General features: G+C 44.4%; 1 protein-coding gene across 1 annotated transcript; it reads right to left on the bottom strand.

Annotated features, from left to right (window-relative positions):
* Positions 1-311: 311 nt before the first annotated feature.
* klf15 (Kruppel like factor 15) lies at positions 312-11,875 on the bottom strand. The gene is made up of 3 exons (XM_022745025.1): positions 11,743-11,875; positions 6,937-8,393; positions 312-1,754 (listed from the first exon to the last, which is right to left on the bottom strand). The coding sequence occupies exons 2-3, from the start codon at positions 8,151-8,153 to the stop codon at positions 1,586-1,588; spliced, it is 1,386 nt and encodes a 461-aa protein (XP_022600746.1). The 5' UTR covers positions 8,154-8,393; positions 11,743-11,875; the 3' UTR covers positions 312-1,585.
* Between the last annotated feature and the right edge of the window lie 323 nt (positions 11,876-12,198).

Below are 12,198 nucleotides of genomic sequence, written 5' to 3'. Positions count from 1 at the left end.
TTAAGGATTCAAACCCGGGCCGCTGCAGTAAGGACTGAACTTCAATGTTGTGCGCTCTGGCAGTTGAGCCACAGAGGCGCTCCGCAGACCATATTCACACAGCGGCCATTTTCCTCTGACGTCACGCTGAGGGTGGGAAGCCTCTTTAAGCCACTTTACTGTCTCTGAGTAAATCCTGTGGGAGAATGGCGAAACGGTTGAAGAACGTATTTACCTCACTTTCATTCGACCAAATTGATAAATGGGCAGAAGAATCTGCGAGGATCGAGTTAATGTTATGCATTACACAACATAAATGTCAGAGTTACTAAAGGTGACCAATCAGTTCACTGGCTTGTGCTACTTGTTTCTGATTCTGTTTCACAGTGCGAGGTAATATTCAATGACAGGCGGGTGACATCGCAGACAGTTCAGTTTTGTTGAGGGCAGCAGTATCACCACTATCCATTGTCTTTTCAGCTGCTGATCGATCGGGAAGAGGAGCCATGACAACCATTTGTCAGATTCCCAATGTTTATATGAGTCTCAGCCTGGTGCACAACAGCTGAGCTTCCCACCCTGAGCATGACCTCAGAGGAATATGGCCGCCATGCGACTACGGTCTATTGTTGCGCACAACATGACAACAGCAGTGACAAAGACTGGGATGAACTTATTTGTGTTCACGACAACAGAACAGCGTTTGCTCAGTTCTACTCTGAAATGAGTCCAACATAGACGAGAGAAAGTGAGACTGGTATCGATCCTTTTGATGAATCGATCTTCAAAAACCAGACGTGGTATCGAACGGATCGAAATTTTGGGATTGATCCACCCACCCCCAGAGAGGAGTCCTGGAAGCTTATTGTGAGAGTTCCCTTATTTTCTTATGCAATCAGTAGTTCATGTTTGTGGGGTGCTACAGTTTTCCACCTGTCCATCAACACCAATGACAAATACATTATCAACTTTTTCTGTCAATGAACTGTGGTGCAAGGCAGCAAAAACAAACTAGGACGAAGCTATCAGAGAGCCCTCGCTGGTCTTTGGACCCTAGGAAGAATAATTATTACTGTGATAGTTGCGGATGGGGATCCCAGTGAACTTCCTAAATGTTGCATAAGAGGAATGTGCGAGACATTGGCAGCTTTCAGGAAGATAAAAGGCAGTTGTTGTTATCCAGGTAGAATGGACACAAGGCTATCACCAAATCTATCACGTGATCCACACTGAATGAAAATCAGTTCATCTCATCTTCTGCTGAGGCAGGAGATAAGGACAGAACAAACATAAGTAGTACAACATACCAAAGTGCCAACAGCAACGACAACCTTCATCTGAATACAGGATGGTAACCGTGGTGACTCACTTTTGTACAATAAATTAGAACAATCACAGATTGCTGAAATAAGAAGAAAGGCATTCCTCCGTCACATCACATGTTGATTTTGACTTGATGAGGGCCCAAAGATGTGCACACACATCTGTGCATTCACACTCACACCTCGCTCCTGTGGCTTATGTCTGTACGAGAGTGATCCCAGTGATCCCAGTGATCCCAGCGATCCCAGCGATCCCAGCGATCCCAGCGATGCGAGCAAGGGTGTCAGTTTGTTGAGCGAACTGTCCGGCTGCTTCGGGGAAAACGGTGGACTTTGATGTGTTTAGACAGGTGGTCACTGCGGGCAAACTTCTTCTCACATACAGGACACTGGTAGGGCTTGACCCCCGAGTGGGAGCGCCGGTGTCGAGACAGCTCATCCGACCGTGAAAACCTGGGAGAAAGAAGGAGAGACAAAGAGATGTTTTATATTTGATTCACACAAATTGATCTGATAATCTTAAACTCAACAGTATGTATGCTTTTACATCTATTTCTGATTTGTGTGAAATAAATGAAATTAAATGTAAATCAAACAGAAGGGGGGGGGGGGGGGGGGGTACATTTGCAGTGACCACCAGCACTTCCACCATTTTCATATATTAAAACATTCAACCCACAACAAGAGCCGCAGCTGAAACAGTTGTTCACACAACCTGACCTGATCTCCCTTTAAGTTCATATGGTTAACATGTTGCATTGGAAAGCTCTGAAATCTTTAGATTTATAGTTTCCTATCATATATTCAAATTTGGTTAAGGGCTTGTTTAGGACTTGAATCACAGGATTTAGGACTTGAAATTAACTTAGTTTTTCCCAGCCAAGATTGAGAATGACTTTGTCCCACCTCTGGAGAAAGTGGCTGATGAAAGACTAAACGTCCTAATCAAAGGGCTGTCTCAGGTGTGTGTGTCCCGTCAAAGATCATCCTCTCAACTTGTGTCAAACTGTTGTTCTGTTCATGAGGAAACTATTCATCGCGGCTCCTTTGAACAAACAGCTGACATTTGGTGTGACAACTTATCTTGAAATAAAATCTATGTCTGCACTCAGGATATTTTACAACAATCAACTTGACAATTACCGTGCATTACGGTGCATGATGTAAATCATCCTCACACTTGTTATTTTGTATTCACTTCTGGCAGACTCTCTGTTTCTCCCAACACACACGTCTCACTAACACCATTTAACAGCATAATTATCTGTCGCGATCAAGTTTCACAATCTGATGCTTCAACTATCCTGTAGCTGATTTGGACCAGCACAACACCGCAGCAGGGTCGGCATGCCAGGCAAACACCACTTGGCTGGAGCTCCAGGGATGACAGCTCCAGGGCTTCTTCCCAGCAACCTAGTTCTCTGAAACTGACTCTGCATCCCAGATGTTGCTCTGCTCACCCTGACAAGATGATGAATTGATACAGTTGCACAGTGTCATTAAGCAACAACATTTAAGGAGCTGCAGTAAAAAAAACTGGCTTTCATGTGTAGATACTGTACACCAAGCTCACTGCTTAGGGCGAGAGTAAAGCTGCTGTAGTCACGGACATGATTAAGATATATGGAGACACTGCCAGTAACACTTTCCCCATGCTTACTATGAAACAAGTAACTAACCGGAGCTAGGGTTGCCACCCGTCCCAGCTTTACCGGGATTGTTCTCTTTTTTGAGCGACTGTCCCGGAAAATTCATATTCTTTCCCGGGACAATTTGTATTTTTGTGAAGATGCACTTCTAATGTAGAATTTCATAGTTTCAGATAAAACCTCATTTGTTTCCTTCTACTGCTTTTCTGTTTTCTTCCTGGTTATGTCCAATATGTGTGTCTGTAAACATATGAAAACGGGTACAACAGTCCCCAATATGCAGCAACTACAGCCCATCCACATCCATCAACCCATGAATTGGGTGACCTGCTGAGTAGGCTGGATTCGTTTTGCTGCATGTCATTCCCCTGATCTCTGTCCCTGCATTTTCTGTCAATCTCTACTATCCTCTCAAAAAAAGTCCAAAAGAATGCCCAAAGAAATCACTTAAAGCGAGAATCACCTCCTGGTGGTTGTCTGCCTCCTCCACTCAGACTAGTTTCAGGTTACATCCCTGTTTATCCAGAGTCAGAGAAAATATGAAACATTTGTGAGAAATTTTGTCATAAAAAAAAATAAGTTTTTTTAGGTCACACTGACCTTGACCTTTGACTTTTGCAAAATCGAATCAGTTCATCCTTGAGTCCAAGTGAACGCTTGTGCCAAATTTGAAGAAATTCCTTCAATGCATTAAGGAGATATCGCGTTCACAAGGCCAAAACCATGTTTTGTGAGGTTAATGTTACCTTGACCTTTGACCTTTGACCACCACAATCTAATTTTAATCCTCAAGTCCTAATGAATGTTTGTGCAAAATTTGAAGAAGTTCCATTGAGGTGTTACTGAGACATATCGATTCTAGCCACAGCTGTTTAAAGTTAACAATAAGTCATTTTCCTTCCATGTTACAAAAACACCAAAGTTACCAACTGTTCGGGTCCTGAATCTTGACAGCATTCAGACAAGTACTTAGATGACTGGAGCCACTGACCTCCTGGGGATATGAGGATGATTCTGATGTCTGTGTTCTCACAATATTCTGAGATAAGCTAACCAGCAAAACGATCTACTAAACTTGAGATGAAACATTTGTGGGAGTAACTCTTCCTGGAGGAGACTCTTTGCACTGTAGATGTAGTTAATGTTACACATTTGAATAAAGAGAACCACAGTCACTTCATCTTTTCACCCAGTCATTCCCTCCCTGTTCCTCCCAGTCTATGTGAGGAACCTTGACCGATCCCTCTCTTCCCTTTCACGCTGTATGGCAGCCTGGACGTTCCTAGCCCACAGTCATGGTTACTATTCAACACTTGGTGTTTGTTCACTCCACTTCCCCACTGCTGTTCCCTTCAAGTGACTGTGTGCAAAACTGAAAATCTCAGTTACTCTCTGCTGCTCACTCCATTCGCATGCTCCCAGACTTTTCCTGAACTTTTCTTTCTTTTGGTCGGCCCCCCCATTTACCCCATCACATACAGTGGGTTACACACACACTGATTCTCACACACACACACACACACACACACACACACACACTTCCATCCAAACTAGATCCTGCCTTTTGTGCACAGACAAGAGCCCTTTGTTGGTCAGAACACACAGCCTGGATTACTACTGCACAAATTTCTGCAGCTCCCTCCGTGTATTAGGACACACTTGTGCAGCATTACAAGGACAGGTGGCAGGCTGCCAGGTTGCTTCTATAGTCAAATGGACCAACACAAAGCTTTTATGGGATATTAATGATCGCTCACTAGCTGCATGCAAGAAGAGGGTTTATAAATGATGGAATGATTAAAAGAGCAGGCTTCTCCAAGACTGATCTCTGCAAGCTGTAACACACGGAAGCCAAAATACATCACGGCTGACTGGAGAGGATACTCTTATATAAAATTATATATACTCTTACTAATGTGTTAATGCACAAGTAAATATAAGCATAGGAAGGGAAACAATCAGCTCAACTCTGGCAACTTAAGACACTTAATGAGCAAAGAAATGATGAAGACATCCAAGTTCTCTCTCTGCCTTTCTCCATTACACACAGCAGCGCCCAAATTAGACCTCGCTGCTTTATACTTAGCGTATACAAATACATAAACACACACACACATACTGCCCCAGCAACTGCACAGCTGTCGGGTCTCAACAGGAGGTGCCCATGTTGTGCCCATGTGACTCCAGCCCACATGCTCTGTCCCAGATTTAGTTTACATCCATAAAAAAAGACACACCTGCTATTCTTGCACATCCCAGATATTTCACTGTGCCTGTGTGTGACTGTGCAAGCAAACCCTCCACCTCACATCACTGCAATTAACACTGGGGGCGGCCGCACGCTCCAGGGCTGAGGATGAGAGTTTGTGTCTGACTTTTCCATCACACATCCTTGACTGACTTTCTGCTTCCACAAACACAAACACAGTGCTGAGGTTTATTGGAGCGAAGCCTGTTACCGATAATGGCGTTTACGTTGACAAGCTGCTTCTCCCGTTTTTCGGTATGATGGCGCTTTGGGAGGGTGATGAGCTGATGACCCTCTGAGCCTCCTGCACCAGAGCTAACAGATGAACCTAAAGCAACAGCTCAGTTCAAGTGTCAGTGAAAATCTGCGCCACACTGGGTTCCACTGGGCAACATGACACTGCACAGCACATAGACATGGCCCACTGACATATAATTACTGCTGCTTCCAGAGAGGACACACTAACAAATGTGTGTCTTTTATATAACCTCTCATAAATATAAGTCATCCAGTGTTTCCCACAGAATTCTATTTGTGGTGGTAGCTGATGGGGGTGGGAGCTGTTTGCATTTCTAAATAATACTATATAATAGGGATGTCCCGATCTGAGTCATTTAATATTGAGTCCTGACCCCATACTTTGCACAGTGCACACTTCAAATACATTAACGTTATTAAAATCAACCCAGTGCATATGCTTGACAACTGAAAAGCTCTGCAGTGCATTAAGAAAAAAAAACTGAATCTAAGTTGTTCCCTAATGTTTTTTTGATTATCATTTTTAAATCCAAAGTGGAGTCGATCCAGTGCAGTGAGGCTAAGCAATGACATTGAGTAAATGTCTGTGGTAAAGCCAAAAGCAGTCACATCTGATAAAAGACCTCGTAGGTGAGGCAGTGTCTGAAATGTAGTGCCTAGAGGGGAGGGCGCACCGCGGCTCCAAAAAGACAGTGAGAACCAGTATTTTCTACCACAGCGATGGGCTGGTCATCCATTCAACGACCCGCTCTGTAACCTTTTAGTCGTTGTTGCTATCTCTTTAAAAGTGTCCTCCAGTGTGTGTTGCTTCAGTGCAGCCTTTGCCTTAATTACCTCAGTGAACTCACTGTATTATACTACTATAATTTCAGTATTGTAATACTGAAAGGGAGGGAGGGAGGGAGACGGAGAGAGAGATGGAGACGGAGACGGAGACGGAGAGGGAGAGGGAGAGGGAGAGGGAGAGGGAGACAGGGAGGGATATGGAGAGAGAGAGAGAGGAGAGAGTGTATATTGTATTTTATTGTACAATATTAAAATCTAAATCTGTATCAGTATGTGACACATATTTTATAATTACTGTATGTATGTATTTCAATCATCTGTAAACTGCTTTGGAAAGAACATGTTTTTGTTCATGCATGTAAAGTTATTTGAATTTGAATGGGTGGGGGGGGTGACAGCAGTACAATGAAATAAAATTTTACTGATTTGAAATAATAAGAAAAAAAAATGTCTATAAAAAAATCACTATATGGCGATCAATGTTGATATTGGGGCAGGCCGCCACAAATAAATCAGTGTTTGGGAAAAGCTGGAAGGTCTTAGACTCATCCTCTAAGATAACGTCAAAGGCTGCAGTGAATAGTAACTTTGCATGGGCAGAGATCTTTCTGTGTCTGATGTGGTCAGCCAGTAGCCTGCATGTTGACATGTATGTAGAAACACATTAATTCACACTTCCCTCCCCAGTACCCACCTCCATCCACAGTCCTGCCAGTTACAGGCGAAAGGCTTCTCCCCCGTGTGCCTCCTCAGGTGGGCCTTCAGGTGGCTGCTCTTGGTGTACATCTTGCTGCAGCCAGGAAAAGTGCATTTGTGCATTTTGATAAGATCCGACACAGGATTCTTCTGGAACTTTTGACCTCCGGCAAAAATCCCTGATCCCTGGCTGTCTGAGCCATCCCCAAGCCCCAGAGGTTTGGCTGCAATCGGGACGGGAGCAATGCGCACAAACTTGGAGGAGACATTGAGGTTAGGGGAGGGCAGGATGTGAGGAACCAGCGCAAAGGTCTGACCTTGGATGTTGACCAGTAGCTGCGCAATTTTGATGTCTGAGGCTCGGGGAGACGGTGGGGGCTGGGCTACTGGGGTAACAGGAGCTACTGGGGTCTCCTGCTTGATCTGAAGGGGCTGAATCTGTAGGATGACGGGCATCCCACTACTGCTGCTGCCACTGTCTGCTGTTGAAGGTTTGTTGGCTTCTGTGCTGGAGTGGTGTGTGGGGTTAACTGATGTAGCTTTGGTCTCACTGGAGGCAGCAGTGCTGGCGGTGGGGACAGTTTGGTCTGAGTACTTGGCTTCTGATTCTAGCTTACGCTCAGAGGACGCCTCCATGCACCACTTCAGGCCGACTTCTAGACCAAGCCCTTCCTCCACTCCCACCTCCAACTCTGGGCAGCCCTCTTGGATCTCCTGCTTCATTGTCACCACCTCCATATTCTCCTCTAGGAATTCTTCAATCTCCTCCAGAGTGGGCTGAAACCCCCCAAGTGGTTCCTCTGTCTCCACATTGGACCAGTTGAGGTAATCAATATGTTCCTCCTTTACAGGCCCACGTTTGGCAGGCTCATCTCTCCATGAGTCGCAGAGGAAAGTCGATAATGGTGAGGGTGCCACAGACCCTGCCGGGACACTGTTGGCACCTCCTAGAGAGGCCTGGGACAGCAGGTGGTCCAGGATGCTGTCCTGGCTCTCAGCACTGGAGTTGCTGCCATAGCTGGAGCTGAGCACCTGGGAGTCCGGGCTGGAGCAGGAACGAGGGCTGGACAGTTCACTCAGGTCGTCCTCTGAAAGTGGTGATGGCATCACCTGGTAGGAGCCCAGATCTGTCACCATGTCAGACAGCCGGTGTGCCGGTGGAGAGCCACTGTACGGAAGACAAGTCTCCTCGCTCACTGGGAAGTTATCTACCATCCCTGGCTGGTGCCAAACCTCTGTCTCTTGTTGGACTTAGAGTTTGTGTTTCGGATGATTTGTAAGAGATAAATTCCTTGTGTGGCTGGAAAAGTCAGGTCAAACAAACTCAGGTCACCAAGGTCACACTTCCCATTCGGGTGAGAACTGAATCACCTGGTGTTCACTCTCAGATTGGAAAAAGTAAACGTTGGGGAAACACTCTTGCAATCCAAGGTCTTCAGCCAGGGCACAGAATGTCTACATAAAAAAACATAACAGACAGAGAGAGGTCTGTTAATCTTCACCCCACATGTGCCGACTGCTCAAATTCAAAACAATATGGTCTGACTTTAACAGAGAGGGCTTTAGGTGATTCTATATCTCTTGGAAAATGCATGATAAGTTTGCCTGTATGTATGAGATGCTAGTCACAGTCTGTCAAAGACAAATCTAAAGTGCTGCAGCAGCATTTTAGATTTTCTAATTGATATTTTACTGTAGCTGTCATTTAAGAGATGACAAAATACCCAAAGGAGTCACGGTGGTTCAGTAAGTTCACCCGGCTGTCCCTACCCTTGGACACGACCCATAGGAGCGTACCAGCAGCAGGCATACCAGACCTTTGTCGTCATAGTAACAATAATATGACCTGTGGAAGTGTACTAGCGGCAGGCATACCAGACTTTCGTCAACATGGTAACAATAATAAAGACATGGGTAAGGTTGTGGAAAGGTCACAATTTGGTTAGGTTTAGGGAAATATCATGGTTTGGTTTAAAATAAATACTTGGTCGCCATGGTTACAATAAATCACATGCAATTCAGGTTGTGGAACAGTCATGGATAAGACACGCTGACTAGGGGTGCTGCGATCATGTTTTTTTAGCACCAATACCAATACCAATCATCTATGAGTGAGAACAGCTGATTCCCATTATTTTTTGCCTTTGTTATATCAGTCTCACACACTTTGTAAAAGTTCCACACAGCCGACATGTTTTGTTTTAGTGGCCTGTCGCGTACCGGCACACTGAATAATGTGGGAGGTGGGACTACACTACACAGCACACAGTGCTTCTCTCAGCCGCAGACACCAGAGTATTAACCACAGCTGATCGGTTTGATGTCACTCACAGGTTTCTGAAGAGTCTTTTGAAGCTCAGAGTGAGCTGCTCCACCATCACCATATGGCCAGTACCTGACTCCGCCCCTAACTCTGGGCTAATCCAGCTAGCCAAGGATTTGATGCATATCGGCTTGTGGCAGGCATACATCATCTGTCACTCAATTATTCAGAACTTTAAGTCTTAATAAAATGTAAACAGGTGAGTTATATAAACAGGTGTCATGAAGGAGGAAATTAGCTCTAGAGACCAAAACTGTTTTTTGTACCAGGCGGTAAACATGTTTATTTCTGCTGTAAAGTTCAGTCAGACTTTCTTGGGCATTTTTATGGTATAAATTCTTTTGTCCTGTAATATTGTATTATTATGTTCATTATCATGTATATTTTGTACTGACTTTTCACATAATGTGGTGGCTTTACTTTCTTATATGTTCATGTATTAGTCTACAGTTTTCACATATTGACTCCATGGTCATCTTCTATGGTAACAGCAGTGATTTTATCATCATCATATCTTTATGGTTATTTCTTATATTGTTTAACTTCATGCTTCTTTACCTCCTTATTGTGATTGTTTCTCAACAACCTTATCTCTTATTATGGTGGCCAGGTTAAACACACAGTCTGTAACTTCGGCCTCTAGGTGTCTCTCAATCTAAACAATAATAAAAGACAGCGTTGGGCTACATCATGAAATAGCGTGGGATCATGGGAGTTGTTGTCTTCACCACCATTACCATAAGCTCCTCCCGGTTTGGATTCCTTCAGTGTCAGTGGTTCAGGAAATCAAACAGACCCGGTGATTCTAACCATTAAAAACACTGAATAAAGCAGTTTGACATTTAAAGTCAGAGTTTGAGCGACGCTGTACGGAGGACAGAGACTCAGGGAAGAGCTGGAGCTGAGATTGATGCTAACCTTTGTTCTGATTGTTTCTCTGATAACTTATGAAGCAGACGTTCAGCAGGTTTTTACCAGCAGCTGGATTATCCACAGAGGTGTCCTCCTCTCCATAACAAACACACCAGGGGATTAAAACCAGTAGAAACACTCAGAAAAGTCAGATATTCCATCTCCAGCAGCTGGGAGCTGAGCTGTCTAACATTTCCTCAGCTTGTTTCTCTGATAACTTCAGATCCAGACATCCGACGACTAAAATCCTTCATCTGCTTCAAATATAGAGCTGAAAACCACCAAGGTGTAAAAAGTGTATGTGACTTAAAACTAGATAAAAGTCAATGTTGAGCTTCTGTCAGACAAACACACTGACACATGATCATAGAGGATATGATGTCACTGACAGGAGACCAATGACACAGAGTGTTACCATGACTAAAATCACAGATTTCTCTGGTTTGAGAATTGATGGAAACATTTGGGAAAATGTAAGAACACAACTCAACAACATGTAGAACATAGGTCTAGTCGTGGATGTGTAAAAGTTACAGATTATAATTTTATGTACATATATATGTAAAAGGTCACATTTATATATGTATATACATTTGATATAAAATGTAAATATATAATTGATATTATAACTATCAGGCTATACGTTTGGATTTATAGATCAGTGGGCTATATCTGTTTCATGTATCAAAATGAGAGTATACAGTTCAACTTTATCATGTTTTTTATAATGTCCACCATAGACTTTATAAATAGGTTATTTTCCTTGAACAGGGAGCGCCGGTCACACTCACTTCCCCCCTCTTCTACCCGCCCACCTCTATCGCCTCCTCCCTTTCCAGGGGCCCCTGTATGGTCTCAGTGACCGAGAGTAAACCCAGCCAGAGGAAGAAAAAAAAAAAGTTAACATTATTATCAGAAAACACGGCAGGGGGCAGTCGGCAGCGGCGTGGCTCCTCTGCTGCATGCATAAATCACCTGGCGGCTTGTTTACGGGACAATTAAAGTGACTCAATCGGTCACATCGCTGCCACAAGAAGCCGGGAAGACGAATGTTTTACACACCAGTCACTGGATGCAGAGTTATTACCGCATTACTAAGAGCAGGCACATTTCTATGCATTGCACATATGTTCACGGAGAGGTGAGCTTGGATGAGTGCATTCTTATAGGCTTAGGAACTAAGATGTGTAGTTATAAATGAATAAAACTCATTTAAATGATAACTCTTTTCATTTGCATAATGATCTGCTCCACACCATCCGGTCTTGCAGAACTTTCAATTCCCCTCACATGCTGCAAACAGGAGAGCAAAACTCAAAATTCATTCATTTGCACCGTGTTGTTAAACTGCCGCAGAGATACCGAGTGATCCACCACATGCTATAGGACCGTGTGCTGTGTTTTCCTGCCAGTCGCCTGCGCACTTTTTCACGCATGAGTTGGCGCGCGTCTCCGCTCTCAACGTAAACATGTTTTCGTCCAGCGCCGCTGCAGCATATGGCAGCGAGCAGAGACGCGCGCCCTGCAGCCCTGAAGCCACGAATAGAGAAAATAAACCTCCAGACTCACCGTGTTCCCTCAGAGTAAAGACATGTCCAGGGCAAACGGCGCGGGGAGGATGGCTTTTATCCGCAGTCTATTCCCACAGCAGGATTTGTCCTTGAGACACGCCATTCAGCAGCAGCAGAGATCGACTGGACTGTGTGCGCTCACTGAGTTGTATTATATGACTGTCACATGACTGCCAGTGTGTTATAGGGTTACTGTAGTAAGAAATAAGAGGCTGCTGCTGAAGGCTCGTCCCCGCTCTGCAGCCTCATTGGACGGGTGCGGTGGGACGGAGGCGGGTCGCTCGGTCTGTCAGTCAGAGGTTCTGCTGCGTGCAACAACATGTGGGAAGCAGAGTTGTAAACGGTTATCCCGATAAACAACAACCACAGAGGAAGTGATAGTAGTGGGTCAGTGGAGGACGAATCACCTGTAATGTTTTCATGAGGCTCATAACATATCATTCATGATTTTGTG

This window comes from Seriola dumerili, unplaced genomic scaffold, assembly GCF_002260705.1.
Source record: "Seriola dumerili isolate Sdu_G_001 unplaced genomic scaffold, Sdu_1.0 BDQW01000088.1, whole genome shotgun sequence".
Classification (NCBI taxonomy): domain Eukaryota; kingdom Metazoa; phylum Chordata; class Actinopteri; order Carangiformes; family Carangidae; genus Seriola; species Seriola dumerili.
This window is presented reverse-complemented; position numbering and strand designations above follow the sequence as displayed.

What these genes read in the sequence shown, in the direction of transcription:
- klf15 (XM_022745025.1), bottom strand. Translation starts at nt 8,153, where the DNA reads ATGGTAGATAACTTCCCAGTGAGCGAGGAGACTTGTCTTCCGTACAGT. An exon ending in TGGCAGGACTGTGGATGGAG is followed by an intron (nt 1,755 to 6,936) that starts GTGGGTACTGGG and finishes TCTTTCTCCCAG; the next exon opens with GTTTTCACGGTCGGATGAGC.